At 32.1% G+C, this 24,187-nt stretch overlaps 2 protein-coding genes across 2 annotated transcripts; one reads left to right on the plus strand and one right to left on the minus strand.

Annotated features, from left to right (window-relative positions):
* Positions 1-765: 765 nt before the first annotated feature.
* On the minus strand, positions 766-12,710 carry LOC132747280 (protein mago nashi homolog 2). Its single transcript, XM_060736607.1, has 5 exons — positions 12,556-12,710; positions 6,124-6,182; positions 4,540-4,650; positions 3,556-3,638; positions 766-1,569 (listed from the first exon to the last, which is right to left on the minus strand). The coding sequence occupies exons 1-5, from the start codon at positions 12,647-12,649 to the stop codon at positions 1,470-1,472; spliced, it is 447 nt and encodes a 148-aa protein (XP_060592590.1). The 5' UTR covers positions 12,650-12,710; the 3' UTR covers positions 766-1,469.
* A 111-nt stretch (positions 12,711-12,821) lies between these two features.
* LOC132747279 (WD repeat domain-containing protein 83-like) lies at positions 12,822-20,052 on the plus strand. The gene is made up of 7 exons (XM_060736606.1): positions 12,822-13,013; positions 16,408-16,632; positions 17,177-17,289; positions 17,724-17,856; positions 18,190-18,298; positions 18,970-19,084; positions 19,689-20,052. Exons 1-7 carry the CDS (start codon positions 12,935-12,937, stop codon positions 19,833-19,835), a joined length of 921 nt encoding a protein of 306 aa, XP_060592589.1. The 5' UTR covers positions 12,822-12,934; the 3' UTR covers positions 19,836-20,052.
* The last annotated feature ends 4,135 nt before the right edge of the window (positions 20,053-24,187 follow it).

Below are 24,187 nucleotides of genomic sequence, written 5' to 3' on the forward strand. Positions count from 1 at the left end.
ATTAACTAGAAAATAATTCATGCTTAGTATCTAAACTCTAGCTCTTTTGGTTTTTTAAAAGAAGATTTTTTAAGTTTTTACTTTCAACGAAATAATGAAAATCACCCTCTGGGGCAGGGCCAATTTTTATTTGAACAAACCAGAAGATGTTCCATGCTTAATATCTAAGCTCTAGCTATTTGGGGTTTTTAAAAGAAGATTTTTTAAGTTTTTACTATATACAAATAAGGAAAATCAATGACCCCCAGGGTGAGGCCAATTTTGTCCCCAGGGCATTGATTTGAGCAAACTTGGTAGACACCAATAAGAAGATACTTTATGCTTAATATCTAAGCTCTAGCTCTTGTGGTTTTCTAAAAGAAAATATTTTTAGTTTTTACTATATACAAATAATGTATATCAATGACCCCCCGGGGCCGGACCAATTTTAACCCAAGAGCATTTCTTTAAACAGACTTGGTAGACACCCACTAGAAGAATTTTCATGCTTAATATTTAAGCTCTAGCTATTTAGGGTTTTCAAAAGAATTTTTTTAAAGTTTTTACTATATACAAATAAGGAAAATCAAAAAAGACCCTCGGGGCAGGGCCAACTTTGGCTCCAGGGCAGTTATTTATACAAACTTGGTAGACCCTGACTAGTTGATGTTTCATGCCAAATATTTTAGCTCTAGCTCTTGAGGTTTTCTAAAAGAAGATATTTTAAGTTTTTTCTTTCGGTTGCCATGTCACTTTGAGACAGGTGAACTAAAAAATGACAACAGATTTGAACTTTACACCTTTATTCAAATGTTTTAGTCATATACAAAATGTAAGATGAAAATGAAAACATCGGGCTTCTAATTTCTTATAGAAATGATTACCATGATAAACAGTCATAAAATGAAAATGAGATGAAAATGTTACCAATCATTTTGCAATCATTTTTCACTTGTTGAAAAGTACCAGCTCTTGACTTATTTTATTTTAATTTTATATGTTATGCAACTACATTCAATACATGTATACACTATAATATTTATACTGTTGCGTATTTTGGGCCGGAGGCCATTATTTACTTAAATAAAATTGAGTTGAGTTGAGTTGAGTTGAGTTGAGTTGCAAATATGTTCATAAAATATTTGAATGCAAAGTAAAACATTTCAACCTAGAAAAATAAAAGAGTTTAAAAAACAAAGTCATTTAAATCATTATCGATACAATATTTTGCAAGAGAATTACAACTAAAGACTTCTTTTCACCTTTTTTTGTAAAGAAACATAAGAAAAGTAAAATCTAAAATCCTTCACTTTTATTAGAATATTTCACATTATTATGCTGTTAGTTATTTCTAACCATCAGACATACTAGTATTTCTTTTACTGTAGAAGTAACATCCTTAGACACTTGCTATATAACATTACCCATTAATAGGCAATGTTGATGATTTTCTGGAAATGGAATTTAAAATCTCTTTGTCACTACAGAACTTATATAGGCTTGATCTTAAAGTGCAGTCCAATAAGAGAGAACACAAGGCATTTGAGATCCTGTACTAGGTAGTAGAATGTCCTCAAACCCTCCGGGTCCCTGAAATAATAAAACAAAAGTCATGTGATATCTACCTGTTAAAACCAATAATCAATTATTCAGAAAAGTAATTTTCTCTCTTTCTTACTATAAGATCGTAAATTGTAGATTGTTGTAAATCAATATTTAAACATTGATGATTTGATCATGATACAAGCAACTGGCAGTACAATCACTAAGGTCTAAGGGTGTATCATCTTAGGTGTATAGAAGTGTTATTTGGTATATACAAATTTATTTTAATTTGATTGTGTTGGAAGCTATAAGCTTATTGAAACACTCTCGAATCCCTTCCTGGAATCAACCAGTACTAAGCAATGAATGTAAAGTTTCTTGCTCAAGGAAACAACCAGCAGGGTTTGAACCCATGTGGTCAACAATCCTTAGATTACTAGTCCAAAGCGTTAACCACTAGGCCATGCCAACATGTTATTTTATTATTGAAAAGTCAACAATTATACAATAGTTATAATAATTTGTCAGATCAATATTTTGGCTATTGCATTCATCAAGAAAAAGTAAAAATTTCAAACATTCAACATGATGTTACTATACTAATCGAGTTATATTACATATAATCAATCAAGGGCCAAAATTACATATTCAGCATCATTTAATCTTTAATTTTACACATACAGTGACAGACTATATATGATTAACAATTGATTTGTTAAAACTCAAGATTTGACCGTAAGTTAACACTGAAAAAGAAAATAGAAAACTGATGATGACGAATGATGGAACAGGGTAACAATATACATTACTTCAAGCATTAACAGACACTTGAGGCTCTAAACTGGTACCATGTCCTTGCATCATTGTTGCTAGCACACAATGTATAAAGTAGCAGTGCAAATATCTTATCTTCTCTCTTTTAAAATTGGTGAAATAGAATAACATGTATTCTAATTAACTTAAGTATCAAATGCAATATATAATTACATTAGATAGCAGAGGCAGTATCAACAGAGAAATATACAATATACCTCCCATCAATCAATATGCATTGCATTTTCTGAGCTAATTTCTGTGAAGCTCCGAGATCAATTAATCTGATAAAAACTTGTGCATTAATTTCAAAGTGGCTTTAATCTATGATCACCAACAGATTACATGTATAATACTCAATGGTAAAGCAGTAATCTACAAAATGGAATCATTCATACAGAAGCAAATTGATTTGTTTAGTTAAATTTGCATAAAAAAACGACATAAATATATTATTAATGTTTTATCACTAAACTAATTTTTTCATTTACAGTTAAAATAATGGCAGACAGCATACTTGACTAATATTAGTTCTTGGAAATCAAATAAGAGCCTGGATAATGCAGATTTTTAAAACATTCAATTTGACAAAGGGGAATAACTCAATGAAATTGTCAGAAAATTGGGAAATCTCGATAAACCTAACATTCATTTTGTTTTGGTACTACACATATCTAAATATGTTCTTTAATAACAAGCCATATATGCCTAAAAGGTTGAGCTGGTTAGAAAAACTTTTCACAATTTTTTTTGAATTTTCAGAATTAATTTTCAATTTGAATCAACTTTTTCAATTTGTAAAAGGCCAATATTCGGCCTCTTTTTTTATGCAAAAATAAACAACAATCAAACAAATCCAACACTGATGTGCAAATAGAAGTTGCAGATAGGACAGCTGTGCCTTGAGTGACAGGCACCACTCTTTAACCACTTTACAATTACACACGACACAGACCGGGATCCAAGATCATAAAGAAAATTTCTATGCTCAAACTCATTCTCAGTTATCTGATTGGTCAGACCAGCACAGAATGTATATCGACCATTAAAAACTTTATAACCATAAAACCTGCAGACTGCATTGATTCAGCTAGATAACCCTATCTTTCTACAGCATGAAAGATTCTACCCCTCAGAAATCAGCTCAGGTAAATGTTTACTTAATATGAATAGGATAGAGCATATATTTTAGTAATAATACTGTTTTGAAATACTCACTTGCTCTGATTTACATCAACTAGTGACCCAATCTTTGATGTGGTAAATGATATATGCTCATCTCCAATTACTATCTCCAGCTCCTGAAAGTATAATTTATTTAACTTTAGTCTGTTTTACCTCTGAACCTCCTGAATTTGTGTAAGAGTTTTTTTTTCTACTTTGAATTTGAAAAGTCCATTTTTATTGGTAGATTCCCACTTTGACCTTTTATTTGAATAACAATTGGTTTCACCACAAACATTGGCATGTGCTCTTAAGTTAACAAATGTGTAATGGTGAAATTTTTTTAATCTGATCATTAGAATTAGACAGGTCAGGGATCTATGCATTTAAAGGGATTTCAATATCAAAACGATAGAAGAAAAGCAGTTAGAGCATGGTACGACTGCAAGTATGAGTAGCAACTCTAGGCCAAATAGAGAGACATGAAATTTCTAAAAAATGCCAAAAGCAGCATAAATGAAAATTTTGCAAGCAAATCATTTTCAGTTCCAAGAGTTAGATAAATGTACAGCATTTGAAGAATGGTTACAGATCTCGCAATTACAAGGCTGCTACAATACCTTTTATTTGAAAATAGGCTCATTAATTGGAAGTATCTATAAATCTCTAAGATATGGCGTATAATTGTAAATGTATATAGATGAAAATGTTAAATTATATTTTTTTTAAATCAAAAACATGTAAGTAATTATTTGAAACAATTTAGCAGAATCAACTTGATTTTGCACGAATTTACATAATACAGTGTTACAGGTATCACTTGAAATAGTGAATACGGAAAAATGGTATTGGACGTTGTTACATGTATTGCCCCAAAATCTATCATGGCAAAAGTTACTGGATTCAAAATGGCAAAATAAAAAGTTAATATAAGAATATGTATGATATCAATTACTATTTGTAATTCAACTTGCAAGAATCTTTCCATATGAATGAAAATGAATCACTTTTTTTTTTAAGGAAATGATAAATATATACCTGTCTGCCAACCCTGTCTGGAGGTGGCCATAAAGCATCATCTTCATGCATCACCTCTGAATCATCAATAATTCTCTTTAGTTCCTCCATTACTGACTTGTGTACATAAGCCTATAAAAGTAATTGTATTGTTATTGTCAATTGCTTACCAATAAAATGTTCAACACAGTGCCTTATTATCAATTTAGTATGGAAATTCCATACCACAGGACAAACAGCCAAAATGCTATATACACTATACACAACTTGAAAATTGAAATTCTAAATCACACTCTATTTTAGACTTCTTAAAACTGTCACAATTTCATAGCAAAAAGATAAATATTTACATATAGCACAGCAATACAAAAGGGTCACACAAAATAAGCTAAGTTCACTTGAACTAAATTCTTATTGAATTACTGTTTGCTTCAATTCAATTATTTCATTATTGGTTGAGTCAAAAATCAAATTAAATTCTTAATTTCTTCTTGTGAAAACTTTCAATAAATGAAAGTTTAGGAAAGTGTAAAACCACAGTTACATGTATTTTTCATGTAAATATATGGAAGTGGTTTTTGTAGTTTACCCTCTGGATAATATGACAGTAAGCCACTTTGAATAAATCAGAGCACAGCTCAACCACCACATTCCTGGGCAGGCTTTAAAGCAGTTTACCAGTACTACATGTAGATGCCATCAATTTTGCAAGGAACTGATATTTTATATGTTAATGTATGTGCAGAGGTACAGTGAGAATGACCATTGAAAGGATTTCATGATCACAAAACAAAAGTGACATGCATCATACGGGCATGAAACCTGGGTCAATAAAATGATAAAATCACAGTTGAATGCTCTTCAAATTGAACTAACTGGATGGCTTAATCTGAGTTTAACTGCATGTCACCATCAAAATTACAGCTATTATCATTAATAGGAACAATATTGATGTTTCATTGAATTTTTTTTCTCAGTGAATCAATTATCAATACAGACTTGAAAAAAAAAAGGTAATTTTGACTAATTAGTAAAGAAAAAAAGAAAGAAAACATGCTAATTGTAACTGTATTAAAACTAATACACATCATAATTCAGAATAAGTATTTTATTGAAATCATGAAAACAGGTATGAAAAAGGTTAGTCGAAGACTTATACTTCATAAATTGATGACTAATATATTACTTATTAGTCATCTTATATTGATTATTTTGATATACATGTATGGCTGCAATGCTTTGGACTAAAACATTGACTGACACCTCTTGTAATTCATCTACAAGTATATCTAAATGCTGATTTAAATTGAAACATGTATGTTCAACTTAGATTTAAACCATCAAAAATTGAAATATAAGTATATGATCACACAATAGATATAAAACATAGTCATACATGTATTTCTTTTTTTACAAGTTTTACTAGTTGACACTCAGTAATGGCATAGAATTAATGGAACCATTAGTTTTGAATAATAGTTGTATTTCGGGACATTTTTTTAAAATTATCATTGTACATTTTCTTAATAGATGGGCATTCTTTACCATTAAATTTAGCATTTATCCCTAAAAAATAATGAAACATTTATAAATAAGAAAACATACCTCTTTCCTGATCATTGTGTCATTTTTGTAATTAGAGTTGTTTGCATATCTCAGTTTTCCTGAAATTAGAGTATTTAACAGTCTTTGTTCAAGTGTTCAATTGAAAATTTATAAATTTAAAAAGTTTTGAATGATTATTAATACATATTAACAATATATATTGGGCTTGCAGACTTATCAAACATTGGCCATGACAAGGTTACAACATCTTGGAGCTAAAAGTGAAAAGTCCTGAAATCAAATAGGAGGTCCTAGGATATACAGACAGTTCACCCCTCAGACACTTCATCCCAAGCCATTTTTTACAGACATTCCATCCATCTTTTGATGAAATCTGTTTGTGAAGTGTCTTGAAAACTGTCTACAAAATTTTAGGGTTGAAGTGTCTTGAGGTTGAAGTGTATTGTTCAGGTCTAGAATTTCCTGATATTTATGGACTCTCCGTATTTAAAATTTAAAGATTTTTCAATCAATAAATTTTAAGATATTCAATGTTAAATTTGCTGTTAATAGTTTAACACTAAAATCTGCAGCATAAGAAAAGTTGTTTTATTGATTGATTATATTTACAAAGATAATGGGGGAGTTTCACCTTTGTATGATGATTTTGAAACTTTGTATGATGATTTTGAAATTTTTGTTAAAAGTGAAAATTGAAAGTCATCAAATTGTTCTGGATCTTATTATACTGTTACATTGCATCATATAATATGTAACCTTATTCATTTTAACCTGTGGTTTTGAATTTTAATGCAACTCTTTCTATTTTGTAAATTTACAGATAAAACAAGGGTGCCATAGTCACAAAATACGCCCGTTTACGAAAAAGCTTTAGATGGAGATGGGGGCATTATGGATAAGTGTTATCTAGCAAGCAAGTTTTTATTCTTGGCACTGTGTTGTTAAATGAACCTTAAAACAAATCAATAGGGAAGATATGCACAGAATGTGTGACCTTGACCTTGGTCGCAGGGACCTGAATTTTATGCACGGCACTCAGCCTCACAATGATGAACATTTGTGCCAAATTATATTGAAATCCCTCTATGCATGTAGAAGTTTTGCTCCAGACAAGTGTTTTTCTATGAGCTCTAACTGTGACCTTCACCTTTGACCTAGAGACTTGATTTATGTGCAGGGCACTACGTCTCATGGTGGTGAACAATTCTATAAAAGTAACATTAAAATTCCTCCATGCATGTAGAAAATATGCTCCGGACAACATCTGGATATTTAATCATCTCCAGTGACCTTGACCTTGCAAATATTAACCTAAATTAAATGTGTAACACCTGTAGTCATGATAGTTACCATTTGTGCTACAATCCATCAATAAATGATGACTAAATGGTCCCTATAACCATCTTCAAATTTTTATCTGAACTTTGACCTCTATGTGTAACCTTGACTTTGGTCGCAGGGATCTGAATTTTGCATGCGACACTCAGCCTCACAATGAAAAACATTTGTGCCAAGTTATATTGAAAACCCCCTATGAATGTAGAAGTTTTGCTCCGGACAAGCGTTTTTCAATGAGCTCTAAGTGTGACCTTGACCTTTGACCTGGAGACCTGGATCATGCATGGAGCAATACATATCATGGTGGTGAGCATTTCCATAAAGTATTATAAGAATTCTTCCATACATGTAGGAGATATGCTCCAGACAAAATCTGGATATTTCACCATCTTTAGTGACCTTGACCTTGCATATATTGACCTAAAGTACATGTGTCACAGCCGTAGTCATTATAATGACCATTTGTGTTACAATCCCTCAATAAATGATGATTAAATCGTCCCTATACACATCTTCATATTTTTATCTTTTTTTAAACGGGCGTATAAAAAGTACATGTAATTTAATAACTAAAAAATTCTGATTTAAGATTTTATTCTAGGGAAATACATTTCATTACAATTCTTAATCTTTGAATGAGCTGAACTGATATTTACTTGAAAATTAAAATATAATTAAATTTCTATGAGAAAGTATTTACATTTGATAAGGTAATTACTGTATGATCTTTATGAACAAATACCAAGTCTACAGAACACCATAGTTATCACAGTTAAGTATCTTGACCAATGAATGAAACATGTGTAAATAAATGTTACATTCTTTACAACATACTCGAGTCCAAGAAAGAGGATTATTTCATGCCCTTTGATTAAATTCTATTTTTAGAAAATAGATCAAGGGGAGTAATTGTGTAAGTCATTTATGAACAAAGTAATAACTTTGTTGTCTCCCTTTGATTAAATTCTATTTACAAAATCTGGATATTTCATCATCTTTAGTGACCTTGACCTTGTATATATTGACCTAAATTATATGTATCACAGCCATAGTCTTGATAATGACCATTTGTGTTACAATCCCTCAATAAATGATGACTAAATGGTCCATATACACATCTTCATATTTTTATCTGAACTTTGACCTCTAAGTGTGACCTTGACCTTGGCCGCAAGGACCTGAATCTTGCACGCGACACTCCGCCTCACAATGGTGAACATTTGTGCCAAGTAATATTGAAATCCCTCTATACATGTGGAAGTTTTGCTCCGGACAAGCATTTTTCAATGAGCTCTAAGTGTGACCTTGACCTTTGACCTAGAGACCTGATTCATGTGCGCGACACTGCTCCTCATAGTGGTGAACATTTATATGAAGTTTCATTAAAATCCCTCCATACATGTAGGAGATATGCTCCGGACAAAATTGGACGCCGCCCGCCCGCCCGCCTGCCAGGGGCGTTCCCATAATACGTCCCGTTTTTCAAACGGGCGTATAAAAATCTGTTAAATTATTGATCGTCCAAAAATTTATAGTCTGTCCATAAATATAATGAAATCCTAGACCTTTTGTTCCCCTTGGACCAACTCATGGGACCCATCTCATACAGGGAAGTCAAAGGCCGAGACCATGTAGTGGGCCTGGGTATTGCCTTTCTGCATAGTCATGCCAAATTTCTAGCCATCCAGATAGGGGGATTTGCCTTTAAAAAGCAGCAAATTTGGACCAAAATTAGGGTGATTTTTAAGCAAATGCAAACCAGTTGTAATCTTAAAACTATGCAAACATATAATTATATTTCCCCCATTTAACTTTAATTATGAAAATGAGCATTTCTACAACATCATTTGATATTTTTGAGTTTTAAACAAAAATAAATAACAACTAAAACATTATCCACAATGTGGTACATCCGAAATCACATACTTTTTTTTCATACATGGCATTGTTGATTCTTTCAGCAATGTATGTTGATATGCGTCAGGAATTAAGTGATTTCTTTAATTACTAAATATAATTCAAATATTCTTGATACAAAGAATGTGAAGAATGTCAAATAAAAGATACACTGGAATTTAATCTGCAATGAATTCTTCATGGAAATATCTTTAATTGAGTTTTATTTCCAGTTTTCACTTTAAAAAAGTTTAATATATACATTTGTATTATGAATAATTATAGACTGTTTTGCAATTATATTTTAATCATTTAATGATTTATTGTTTTCTTTCTTTAAAAATTTAGAGTTGTAACTGATTCCCCCCTTTCAATCCCTCCTCAGTGTTTGTTGGTTACTGTGTGACAAATCTAGTTTCAAACATTGCTAATCTGTGATTTTTAGTAAAGTAATATATTATGTATTTCTTATGAAAAGGACTTGTATGGAGCTAAAGTGTGTCACAGATACACTATTATACCTAAACTCCACTGTATCAGAGCAACAGATAAGGTGCGTATTTGCGTATTTACACAATTAATTTTATAAAATACGCAATTAATTTTTTAAGAATGCGTATCAAAACCCATTAAAGAAATAAAATACGCAATTGTCTTAAAAACCCGTGCATATTGTCATTTTCATCACAGCAAAATTAATCTGTCGTACGCTCCTAGTTTTGGACAAAATATATCGATATGCAGGCTATCCGAACATTCCCGAATCAATGCTAACTAATCAACGCCTCCGGTCTTCGACAGTCCCCGGTCTCAAAAGACCGACTAAGCCATATCAATAAAGCATGAGATCGTCGATTTGTCTACTCAGGTCGACGGTCTTTACAGACCGACAGAGACCGTCAATAAGAAGGTCCCAGCTGTATCAATAGACGCTTTGAAAGCAATATGGCGTCATACAAAAGGGAAAATGATTTTAAACAAAACAGTCGTAAATAATCAACAATCAGTCAGAAAACGAACTTGTTAAAATAATATGAAATATAACATGAGCATTTTATATAAAACTAGAAATGTGTCCATAGGACACAGATGCCCCCACCCGCCACTGTTCTGTCAATCTTATGACTCTAGGTCAAATATTTTTTAGACTACATGTGCCACAAGTTGAAAACTAAAAATCAACAAAGGGCCATAATTCTGTAAAATTTGGTCACAGCAAAAATTCCTTCCTTTACTACCATCTACACATTAAGGTTGTTCATCCCTAGAAGTTTAAGCAAAATCTGCCATCCGGTTTAAGAGGAGTTGCGTTCACAAAATTTCTTTATGGTATATAGTGAAAAAATTAACAAAGGTCCATAATTCTGTTAAATTTGATCGCAGCAAAAATTCCTTCCTTTACTACCATCTACACATTAAGGTTGTTCTTCCCTGTAAGTTTAAGCTAAATCTGCCATCCGGTTTAAGAGGAGTTGCGTTCACAAAATTTCTTTATGGTATAGAGTGAAAAAAATTAACAAAGGGCCATAATTCTGTTAAATTTGATCGCAGCAAAAATTCCTTCCTTTACTACCATCTACACATTAAGGTTGTTCTTCCCTGTAAGTTTAAGCAAAATCTGCCATCTGGTTTAAGAGGAGTTGCGTTCACAAAATTTCTACATAGTATAAAGTGAAAAAAATCAACAAAGGGCCATAATTCTGTTAAATTTGGTCGCAGCGAAAATTCCTTCCTTTACTACCATCTACACATTAAGGTTGTTCATCCCTGTAAGTTTAAGCAAAATCTGCCATCCGGTTTAAGAGGAGTTGCGTTCACAAGATTTCGGGACGTACAGACAGACAGACGTACGGACAGACGGACGGACAAGTGCAACGCTATATGCTCCCACTTTGTGGGGGCATAAAAATAAAACAATTGTGAAAAGTTCTAGTAAATTGTTAATCCTATTTAAAATTTCTTTTTAAAACAGTTTAAATTTTATGGATAGAAACCATAAAATTCATATTTTCATACTTGAATACCCAATTGATCTTGAAATCATATGGTATCGTTGTTGGAATACCCAATTAAATGGAACCAATACCCAATTCCAAAGGAAATGATGGAGTAATACCCAATTCACTTTTAAAGCTTATCTGTTCAATGCTCTGCTGTATTAAATTTTTTAAGGGAAAAAACCTAAACTGTATAAATTTTTAACGGAAAAAACATATAGTTGTGACTCTCTATTATGTTGTTTAGTACATAATATAAATTACATCATAAGTTTCCCCAAATTAATTTTATTTGTTTATTTTTTCCCTTCCCTACTAGCGTCCAGCGTCTTCCCCTTTTCCTTAAAAAAAACCTCTGGCATGTATGCCTTTCTGGGCTATTATATAGGCTACACATGTATATTTAAGAGAAAATCAAATAAAAAAACAATTAAAGAATATATAGAAATCTAAATTTCTATACCTATCAATGAAATTTTCAGCATCAGTTCTAGTTGGGCGTCGCCATTTTCAATGTTACTCAAAGATAATGGCCCACTAAAATGGGCAAGTTATTCCTATAACGAACAATAGCAACTTTTCGAATTAATAATAATCGTTGATTATTCTGAGTGAAAACAGTTTTCTATCTAGTGCATTAAACACCGGATGTCACCTTTATTGGCATTATTATTGGCATTTAAATGGAAAAATGAAATCTTTTTAAACCGTCTTCCCAGGATTGACAAGACACTTCACCCCAAATAATAATAGAGAGCTTGAGGGCCTGCTTGCGTACACTACACATCGCAACTTTTCGAATTACAAGATAACATCATAAAAGCTGAAAAATTCTGATTGAAAATGAATGCTTATATTGGTGTCCTGCGCACTTTCATAGGAACGATACAAGGACAGGGAACCACATTAAATGGAAGCAAAGTATAAAATACCGAATGAAAGTTCTAAAATCATAAAAATGGAAAATGTTAAATAAAAATGAAGAATATTGTTTGATACTATTTCATGGTAAAATTAAATTGAGCTCACTTTGAGGCTTTGCCTTTTCATTGTGGCACAACAAAATAAATGTATTAAACAGAAATAAATGAAGTCTAACAAAGAATTGAATTTTCAACAAAAAAAGTAAAATTACCTCCCTTTGTTTAAAGAGCCGATGCTACATTGAAATCGGCTTATTTGTTTAAATCAAAGTGGAAATAAAAGTGTACTTCTAGCAAACATAGATATGAATATTTACCATCTGGACGAAATTCAAATTCTAAAAATTCATGGCCAAATTTGCCTTTGTGTCCAACATAATATCGGAGGTAAAAATCTGTGGAGGCAGCCATTTTAAACACAAAGCTAGTACTTTGTATACAATGCAAATATTCGGTTATGTACTATTTGTTTGATAGATGCGGATTTGACCATAATAACCGATAATATTAAATAAATAACATTCTAGATATACAACATAGGTGAGAATCAATGTTTTTGTGCATAAATCTTCTCAAACTCGTAATTTATTAGATACGAATATTTTGCTATGCCAAAAAATTAGCATCGTCTGAACGTCAACAAACGTTTTGACATTTCAAAGCATTTAAAGAATCAGAAATCGAACACATGTAAAAATGACGGAAGACATTCCAAGTAAACTTATCTACACACAAATATGCAAACAGGGTGCTGTCAGAGCTGTAAGATTCAACGGTAATATGACAGTTGAAAAAGTGAAGTAGTGTTCGGTCAAATTGAAGGTAAAGGGTCAACTCGGCCCTATACCAACTCGGCACGGGTCAACTCGGCTCTCTTTTAAAAACTTATATTAGGATTTAGATTGTTTAGTAAATCAGGGGTTTTTTTTACTAACAAATTGACACCGATAGTCGGCGTCTTCCCCTCGGTAAATAGCCAAGTTTTTTCCCCCAAAAAATTCTATTTTTCCTTTAAACTGGATCAGATTTAATAATTACATGGTTTAAAATATTATTTTTCTTCATTTTATGCAGGATAAACCACCAATTGTTGTTCAAAATAACCAAAAACATTGCAGGAAACTGCAAGTACTGTCTCAACATGGAGGCAGCCATTTTTTTTTCTTGGCTATATCCCGTACTGAACGGTACTATTTCTGGAAATCAGTTGCTATCAAAATATTGTCATTTTCTTGGTTATTTTTAGTAAAGTAATATATTTTGTACTTCTTATTATGAAAATGACTTGTATGGAGCTAAAGTGTGTCACAGATACACTATTATACCTATACTGTATTAAATTTCATACAAAAATAGAAGTATAAAAACCATTCACCACCATACATATTAAGAAAATATGTTATACTGCAAAGAATATTTTGCATGATGATAAAGTTTTTAAGGGGAAAAAGATATAGTTGTAACTCTCTACTATACATGTAGTTAAGTATATAGTATAAATAACGTCATAATAAAGTTTCCCCAAATTGATTTTTTTCGTATATTTTTTCCCCTCCCTACCAGCGTCCAGCGTCTTCCCCTTTTCCTAAAAAAAACCCCTGTAAATATAACATTTAAGGAGTAAATTATTGTAAAAATAATCAAAAGTACGATCAATTACAAATAGAAATTGAAAAGGATGACGGTGTACATTTAAGTATTGTTTGAAATTATCTTTGTTAAGAAGATACAATACACATGTATGTTAATTAAATATTGATCCATAAATAAAGTTTTTGGATTGAATTTTTATGACAATAAATGTTATTGTATTTAATACTTTTTGGGTGTTTGTTCTTTTATACGACCAATGCTGTTTTAACGATATTTTTTTTTTTACTAAAAACATCTGAAGTAGACAAAACATGCATATAAATTGTAAACTCTTCCTTTCTCTACAACTCGCATACAAATTGGTACTTTCGTCAAAAAAAAACTTTTCAATATCCTTAAGTAGATGTCTATTACTGTGAAAATGTTAAAGAATGAAAGTTATGATGAAAACATTTAAAAAGTAGTCATTACTAGTAATATATAAGTATGGGCCGAGTAAACCCGTGCCGAGTTGGAATAGGGCCGAGCTGACCCGGGGGCCGAGTACATTTTAGGGCCGAGCTGACCCCGATTCAAATTGAATACGACTGAGACTTGCAGTCGCTTTACTTTACTGTCCCGAGTATATTTCATTATATGCCGTATGGTAAAGGACATTTAAGTGGAATGTTTCAATTATGTAAATATGTCGATACTGTACTGTAACTGATAACATTTGTTCAATTTATTGAAAATTAATAAAAGAAATGTCTATCTTTTTTTAGTATTTAGGGATCGTATATTCAATCAGCCACAGAAAAGAATAAAGCTATGTTAAGTAATGACCAATTAGCCATGTCGTTTACCTGAAACATTCGCTGAATCTTGTAGATTTCATCACTTCATATTTAGCGGTAATTTTCATGGTGTTTGACCACTAATACCTGCCTGCAGGCAGATTAAATTAATACTGGCCAGTTGTTAATTACAGTGTACTATGACACCTTCGCTTAGGGAGCCACAGGGGGTAAACAATTAACCTTTTTAATAAAGTTTTTATTGATCTAAATTATTGCCGATAATTGTTTGTTGGAAGGGGCACATAGATATACCAATCAAAGGCTTAGTGTCATGATTGCAATGCTGTAAGGGGATAATCATTCGTAATTACATGTAGCGTTCCAGACTACATGTAGATTATAAAAACTTGACAATAAAAACAAGAACTCAAGAACATTTGAAAAATCGGGTATAAATCTGTTAGCCTGTGCTTTATGTTTGCAATTTTGCATTATAATTATGTAATTTTGAATTGGCAAATAATTTAAAATTTTAACTCAAAATTACCAGATTTTAAGCAAGAGGCGATGGAAATGGCCTATCAATTAGTTTTTGACACATAATGCAAGAAGTATGACAAGCTTAATCATGAAAGTTAAATTTAGCACCTAATACTCATTTTTAAAGATGAAAATAGCCATTTTTGACGAGTGTTTTTGTATTGTATACAGATGTTTTCTGACAAACACCGTGACAGTTATCACAAGAACTCCTGAACGAGTTGTCATAAGAACTCCATCATTCGTGTAACAGTTCCTCCCCCGTGATCATGTCGAGCCAGTCTGAAATTAAAATCCTTGCTCAGAGCCCTTGCACTGTAGTCATTTGACACCAAATCTTGTAATAAAATATAAAGGCCTGATCAATTTGATGGAAGCATCACTATAGTCCGAGCATGATTAACAGAACTTTCGTCAGTTCTAAAAATACCAGCACAGTCCATTAAAAGATTAACTCAGGTAAACATAGGTAACTGCAAGTGATTAACCAAATAATTACATTGAAAGTTATACAAATTATATTTTGTGAGATGTTATCTTCGTTTGACTGTATAGCACAGTAAGTAAGACTGCTTATTAATATGAATTTCAAAGTGAATTAAGCTAGTGGGTTCGAAACCTGTTGGAAACTGTTTAAATTTTATTTAATTTTTTTTTCCGATTACTTACTGTCTGACAAAATGAATATATGATTACGCATATGAACTTAAAGATATTGTATTTTTTTGTCTCTTGAAATTTGTTAAAATATTCATACATTTGTAATATGAAATGAAAAACATGTAATAAAGGAGGTGAAGATACTTCGTGTAAAAAGTAATATAGATACATCAATAAAAAATAAACAAGAAGAATTACCGTTATGTAGTTTCGTGTATATATATGAAAGGGAAAATAAACAAACTAGAAAAGAAACTTTTTTGAAGCCCGTGTTACCCTCCTGTCGATGAGTAGGTTCCTTCTGAGCATAGTGCTCTACCGATTGAGCTATTGCGACATTTATTATTTACTTATACAATTATCAGTCAAACGTACAATCATTGAGATGTGCAACATTTCATTTACCTATATAATATTAATATGGAATGTTCCGAACTATAAAAAGTTATGAAGAAAGTTCTGTTTATCGTGCTCAGATTATAAATAGTAAGGGGGCATATAAACAATTGACTTTTGCCTAACTCAAATGCCACATTATGTTGAATAAATAGTATTTGTCTTTCTACAGTTGATGAAATAGTTTTTATCCTTATACAGTTGATGGCTCATACTGCCTGAGCTGTGGAAGTGACAAGAGTGTAAAACTGTGGAATCCACACAGACAGTTGTTGCTTAAGTCGTATATTGGTCATGGGTATGAAGTTCTTGATGCCCAGAGCTCAGGAGACAACAGTCAGATATGCTCCTGTGGTATGGATAAAACTGTGATAGTATTTGATGTGGCCTCTGGGAAATCTCTGAGAAGATATCGAGGGCATGCAGGTTAGTGTGTTATTGGGATATAGATAGGGCTGGCAATGAATATCGTGATATTCAACATTAGATTCAATATAGCTTAGTTTGGAATAGGGATACAATATAAAACCCATTTCTCTCCGTCTTGTGAAAATATTTCTCTATTTGTCAATGTCATCAATAATCATTTCTAGATTGACAAGGATATTTAGGATATCCTACTTATCTGTGCATTATGCAGACTCTTCTTTTTACTATCAAAGGTGAAAGCACTCAAAATGATTGAGCAGAATGCCTTACTGGTATGTCTTGTTTTAATAAGGGAAAAGCAGGTTGATTTTGGTGTAGAATCTATGGACTCTTCACACTTGATTAGTGTCTGCCAGTATGAAAGGAATACCTGCTTGAACCTAAAATAAACAAAATCGTAAATGTCATAAAACAGGTCCATGAAATATCATTCTAATGAAATTATATGGATAATTCATATTTCATTTCTGATCAGAATTTGTTATACATAAAAAATATGTCATTTATCGCAATATAAAATTTTGACCTATTTTATTTGCAGGAACAGTTAACTGTGTTAGGTTTAATGAAGAGTCAACGCTGGTTTTGTCTGGTTCTATAGACAGTACTGTGAAAATATGGGATTTAAAATCAAGAAAAATGGAACCAGTCCAGGTAATATGAAAGCTTCTTGGGAAAAGGGTATTTAGTATCTTCTCTCTGCCCCTCGGTATGTGCAAGATATAGGGAAGAAACAGGGCATCGGCAGATTTGTCTGAAATTCTTGACTGGTTAAATCTGAATGTTTGGTACATATAGAACAGGTCCTACAGACCAAACTACCCCTTTATCAAATGGGAGTTAAGCTTCTATTGCTATTGTACAAATTCATCTGCTGATGCTCTGACATTTTGCGACTTGAGGGAGGTTGGCCTAAATATGGCATGGCAATGACAAAGATGGGATACTAGAGAATGTGAGTCCAAACGACTTTAAAGGCCATTTATCCTTAATATTTGATTATACATATTCCCTGAGTAAAACATTTATGTCGCAATCTCTTCATAGAATATTTTTTACTACAACTGTATTTTGGATTTTACTCACAGGTTTTAGATGAATCGAAGGACAGTGTTACTTGTATACAAGTTTCCGATCATGAAATACTTACTGGTTCAGCAGATGGTAGAATAAGAAGATATGATCTCAGAAATGGCAAACTACACACAGACCTTATAGGAAGTAAGTAGTCAATCTCATCTAAAATAAGTATGTTATAGAATGATATAAATTTATGTATTTATGATTAAGAAGCAATACTTTCTGTTAGACTGTCTGTAATTGTTCGAACATTTTTAGCTTGACTATTTGAAGAATAGGGAGAGCTATTGTATTTGAAATCATGAAACAGATAGGAAAATGAAATATAGATAAGTGATATACATGTAATGATATAATACTTTGTATATCATCAATAATTGTCATTTGAAATTGATAACTATGTTGTTGATATATGATATATGTTGTGTATGCTTTCAACTGAGTAAATGACAATTCTACATCCTTTATTTATAGAATCTGTAACTAGTGTCAACTTTACAAGAGATGCACAATGTGTGTTAGTATCTACACTTGACAACAGTTTGAAACTGATGGACAAAGATTCGGGTGAAATGCTTAATGAGTAAGCTTCTTTTACATAATATTCTCTCACCTTTTTTAATGAATAACTAAATCTTATCTGCTATATAGAAATACTACAGGAACTTCTCTTATTTTATGAAATTATATTCTGCATCTAAGGTTCATATACTCAAACATTTGAGCCGCGTCACAACAAAACCAACATAATGGGTTTGCGACCAGCATGGATCCAGACCAGCCTGCGCATCCGCGCAGTATGATCAGGATCCATGCTGTTCACTATCAGTTTCTCTACTTGTTATAGGGTTTTTAAGCGAACAGCATGGATCCTGATCAGACTGCGCGGATGCGCAGGCTGGTCTGGATCCATGCTGGTTGCAAACCCATTATGTTGGTTTTGTCATGGCGCGGCTCATTTACATTAAAGAGATTGTAGATTCCTCACCTGAACTTCTCGTCATTTTTTCTCATAACTGTGTATAATATTGTATTGGAAGCCAGAAATTTACTTTTTGTTTCTAACATAGATTTAAAGTCTGAACTTACCGTAACATTTCTTGCTGTTATGATATGCTGGGGACACAAACCCTTACCTTTACATTTCCTATTGTAATTAATTAAATATACTGGACATGAAAACTTACCTTTACATTTAATTTTTCTCCCTTCTGTAAATAAACACAAAAGCTTACCAATTTCTCAATGTTGTAGATATACTGGACACAAGAACAGTGATTATAGAATAGATAGCTGCTTAAACAGTAAAGACACACATATACTGAGTGGATCTGAGGATGGTTTTGTTTATATCTGGGATCTTATAGAGGTAAAAGTTAAGATTATGTAAATTTTGGTCTTCTGTAGCGATGCATTTAGTCACTGCTTTGTCCATCAATCAGTCATAAAACCGGTGAGGGCCAAGTATTTAGGAATTTAACATTTTCCTGGCTATATATCACATGTGTATCATACTTATCCCTTATTTAATTTTGACCTAACCAATAATGTAAAATACGAATACAGAAAATCATCTTCAATTTAAAACTTAACCACTGCATTATTTCATAATCTGAACACCAGTAAATTAAAAGATTGCAATAATCAAAAATAGTTATACATGTAATTACATTTGTACGTAAATCAAAATACTGAAATTGAGTTATTTTGAATGCATGGGCAGTCTGGTATAATGGTACATTGGCAGCACATGTGGCTGGTATAATGGTATATTGACAGTTGTGCTACATGTTATTTAGGCAATTGCATAAACATGGTGTATTTCCAGTACATGTACCTCTTTCCTTACATTTTCATTCTGTTATCTGAGCTTATCTCCCATGGATCTTATAACTGTGTAGTGACTACATGTTTTATGTTGAATAAAATTTGGTATTTGTATTATTATATTCTAGTATTGTATTTTTTTGCAGGGCAAAGTGATACATAAACTGGCACATGAGGGCCAGAAAGTTGTACATTCTCTGACATATCATCCATCTGAGACTTGTCTAGTTACTGCAGCTGGTGACAAAATGTTTGTATGGAAGTCAAAATATGCTTCTAGCCTTGATACATGAAAGAAGTTAAAGTGCCATTACGAGGTGGAAGTCAAAATATGTTGATAGCCATGATACATGAAGGAAATTGAAATGGCATTGTGGTATTAGATGGAGGTCTAAAAATGTTGCCAGCCTTGATACAGGGTAGAAAGCAAAGTGCCATCCTAGGATAGAAGTAAAAAGATGTTGCTAGCTTATACTCCATAAAAATGTGCTATTCTGATTGGTTATATCGTTCTGAAGCACTAAGTATTATTCTCAGCAAAATTTCCATTAGAAAATGGACTCCTCCAAAATCTGTATGTTTTCCAAGTACAGATTTGGCTGTTATACTTTGTACAGAAAATAGCTGTCAAGCCTGGATCTTCTGTAATCTGGATGGAAATTATAGATATCTGAACTTATTCATCGCTAATATCTATCCATCTAGTTTTGTGAAATACTGGTAAATTCATCTATAAAATTCATCTGTCTATGACAATATAAAGTTAAATGAATATCAACTATGATTTTTGTTAATTTTATGTTCATTCATTCAAAGTAAAAGAAAGCTTACACTTCTGTGTTCTATACTGTTTGCAGCTCAATTGTTATGCATGTATTCTGATATTGAAATTCCTAATATTTTGAATGGTTTATTCCAAATTTTAAGCAGGGCAAATCCATGCAATATTTAAGAAAAAATAAAAGCTGCACTCAGTCACCTCCAGTTGGATAGATGTAAAAAAAGTAGGTTATCATAGTTTAAAAATGGTACAAATATTTACAATCCAACCGACTTTTTGTATTATTTTATACAAAATGCCATTTAATTCCTTTCTTTTGTCATAATTTGTACATGTACCAGATCAAATCTGGAGATGTTGAATTTAACAAAGTTACTTTAAAACTAGGTTTTGTAAATAGTAATTTATGTCATATTTTGTTTAGAACACTCAACATTTCACTTAATTATGAATATTACCATATTTCTTAAAATATAGGGTTGTTTGTGTGTGTTTTTAGTTTGATAATTACCATTACTCGTCCTAAGATGATGTTGCAATAAGGGAGCACAATCGAACGTGATTCTTGTATTGTTTAAGATAAAAGTGTTAATTTGTATAGAAAAATAGTAAAATACTCTGGCAGAAGTTCCTGGTTAGTCAATCAATATGATAATTAAATTAACAGGTTCTCTTTTTCCTGTGAGAGCTTTGTGATTTCTGTTATATCTACAAGAATATGAGATGTTGACTTGAAGGATTGTACAATGTGATTAGCATGACATCCAAACATCCTGTAAAAAAAAGAAAAGTAATCATGTCCCATCCTTAACATCAGAGTTTTGTTGGTATGGTTCATCTGTAACAAGCTCGCTAGGTTGGTGTTCATTTGAGATGGGTCATTGTGGGTGGACTTGCTACTGTAATAACAAAGTCTCTAGAGACTATAACCAATTTTACTTTTACTACCATTAAATTCTATTCTAAGGGCATGCCTAATCAGTGACATGGCTTCCTATAGACCATGTAGGCAACAGACTTTACACTGCGAAGAAATTCAAAATTAAAAAGATAAAAGTTATTTGTCTACCTGCAAATTCTAATATTTACCAGAACAAATTTACTATATTAAAAAACGTGTATTTTACATTCAAAATCCTCCTTTTGAACATGCAGATGTAGTCTGTGTCAACTGTATAAAATATGAAAAGCTTGAGCTAGATTATTAAAATTCAACAAGAATCCCCACGTACAGTTTCAACGGCCATTAAAGTAGTATCTCTTTGTGAACTACAAAGAGAAGTTCTTTTGGAATCCATCGAAAACTGAAGATGGAATTATAAGAGCCGTGTCACGACAAAACCAACATAATGCGTTTGCGACCAGCATGGATCCAGACCAGCCTGCGCATCCGCTGTTCGCTATCAGTTTCTCTACTTGTAATTGAGTTGGTAAGTGAACAGTATGGATCCTGATCAGAGTGCGCGGATGCGCAGGCTTGTCTAGATCCATGCTGGTCGCAAACACATTATGTTGGTTTTGTCATGGCGCGGCTCATTTTGTTTTAGGCAAAATGAGAAAAAGTCTCACACCAGATTATTTATTGTCTTTAATCCCACCATCTGTTGGAGAATTGTCCAGGTACATTTCTCAAAATGCTTCTGATACAATACACACAAGGACTTCCCTTTTTCCATAATAAAATGCATTTCTGCCACCTACGTTGAGAGAGATTGGAACCCACTCACAAGAGAAGTATAAAACTCAACATCTTTGTCCTCCTTTAAAGGCAACTTAAAGGTAGCATAAAAGAAATGCTCCAAATATTATTTTATAGTTGGAAGAAACATGACCCTGAACAGGATGCAGCTCTCTAAACCATCACCTATTCTGAAAAAATATGTCTCTCTCGGGGAAAATTGTCGATGTGGACTCCTGGAAAGAAACCACCAGTTCTTTGAGTGTCACTTCCATAATGATATCAGACTAATGATATCAGACCTTGACTCTTTGATGATATTTCTAACCTCTGTACTATAATTCCAATTATCTTACTAAAGGGTGACCATAATCTTAGCCATGACATTAATTCTAAAGATTTTCAAGCAGTTCAGGTAAACATACGTGAAAGGAAGCGATTTCCATGAGCTTAGTTTCACAAAATAATTTGCCAAATTGACCTACATGAATGAATTTTCACAAATTTCTTTCTCTATTTATGCAATCATTATCTTGTTTATCTTCTGTTAACTTAGATTTTGAACAATTAACATGTTGTATTTATTGTTTGAAATAAACTATGTTTAAACTAAATTAGCCTCGCTCTGGGTTGGTCATGGATTTTCTTATATATATATAGATACAGAAGCTTTAAGTACTAGCTTTTTACCGAGTGACCTACTTTTGTATTGAAAGTTACAGCATTAAAAGATACAGATTCAGCTTTGATTAAGTTGACCTAGAATTTGGCCCAGCGACCTACTTTTTGTAATAAGAACTTCTTGTATGAAATTACTACTACATACATTGTTACACACAAAGTTTGAACTTTGATATCAGTGACCTGGATTTCAACAAAATGCCTATCAGTATCATCAATCCTCTGTTATTTTGAGCTTTTATACTCAGGTGATAGATATAGGATCATAATGGACCTCTTGTTAACACCTAATGGATTATCTTCATACTTAGACACAACAACCCTTTGGACAAAACTTTCAAGTAGATAAAATTGATCTTGACCTTGACTCAAAAATGGCATGACCTTCAAGGTCAAACGTTTGAATTTTACTTGATATTTGCAATAATTGGCTATATCTTTGTTATTTATGAATATATGTCATCATAGTTAGACACTACAATCTTTTGAATAAGGCCTTAATGTAGAACAAACTGATTATGGGTTCATCAATGGCCTTGACCTTGAAAATCAAATTATTGAATTTTTCTTGAGTTTTGCTATAATAAGCTTTAACTGTTATCTATGAATAAATTGTCTTTATACTTAAGCATATCTACATTAAGGATAATCTCTTTTAATGAGATCAAACTTAATTTGGCCTTGACACATGAATAACTTGACATTGAAGGTTATATTATAGTCATTTCAGGGGTGTTCTTTTTTCCTACTGAAACTTTGTTAGTAATAAATTGATTGTCATCCTTTTTGGGCAAGATTTAAGCCTTTGGATAAGAGATTAAAAAAGATTTAATTGCACTTGACCTTGGCCTTAATTTGACAATGACACCAAAGGTCAAATTAGTGAATTTTGCTACAACTGGCTACATTATTTATTTTTGGATTTGATTTAATTACTTGGACAAAAGATAAGTATAATTTAGTTATTCAGATATGACCATGACCTATAAATGATTTTGACAAGGTCAAATATTGAATTAAGCTTTAACTGCTTGTTATTTACAGATTTGACTTATACTTGAACATAAGAACCCCTTTGACAAAACCTGTATGTTAAATAATTAAAATATGACCTTGTCCTTTATTTGACTGACTTCCAGGGTCATATTATTGGAATTTGCTTAAATTGTCATAAGACTTTTTTTTAAATTTCCTGTCTGATTTATACTTGGACAAACGAACACATTTGGTTTAAATATTCTGATTTGACTTTTACCTTTAATTGACATTAAATTTACTGTCAAGGTCAAATTATTAATATTTGTTTAAATTGTCATGACCTGATGTTATTCATTTATAAATTTTATTTATTCATCAACAAAAGAACACTTATTACAAAACTAACATGGTGATTAATTAAAATGTGACCTTGACCTTTGAATGACCTTGACCATCAAGGTCAAATATGAAATATTTTAGACAAGAAAGTTATATGTTCCACGAGTATTCTTTACTACAATATTCTT

This window comes from Ruditapes philippinarum, unplaced genomic scaffold (genome assembly GCF_026571515.1).
Source record: "Ruditapes philippinarum isolate M1 unplaced genomic scaffold, ASM2657151v2 ctg2936_1_1_1_1, whole genome shotgun sequence".
Taxonomy (NCBI): Eukaryota; Metazoa; Mollusca; class Bivalvia; order Venerida; family Veneridae; genus Ruditapes; species Ruditapes philippinarum.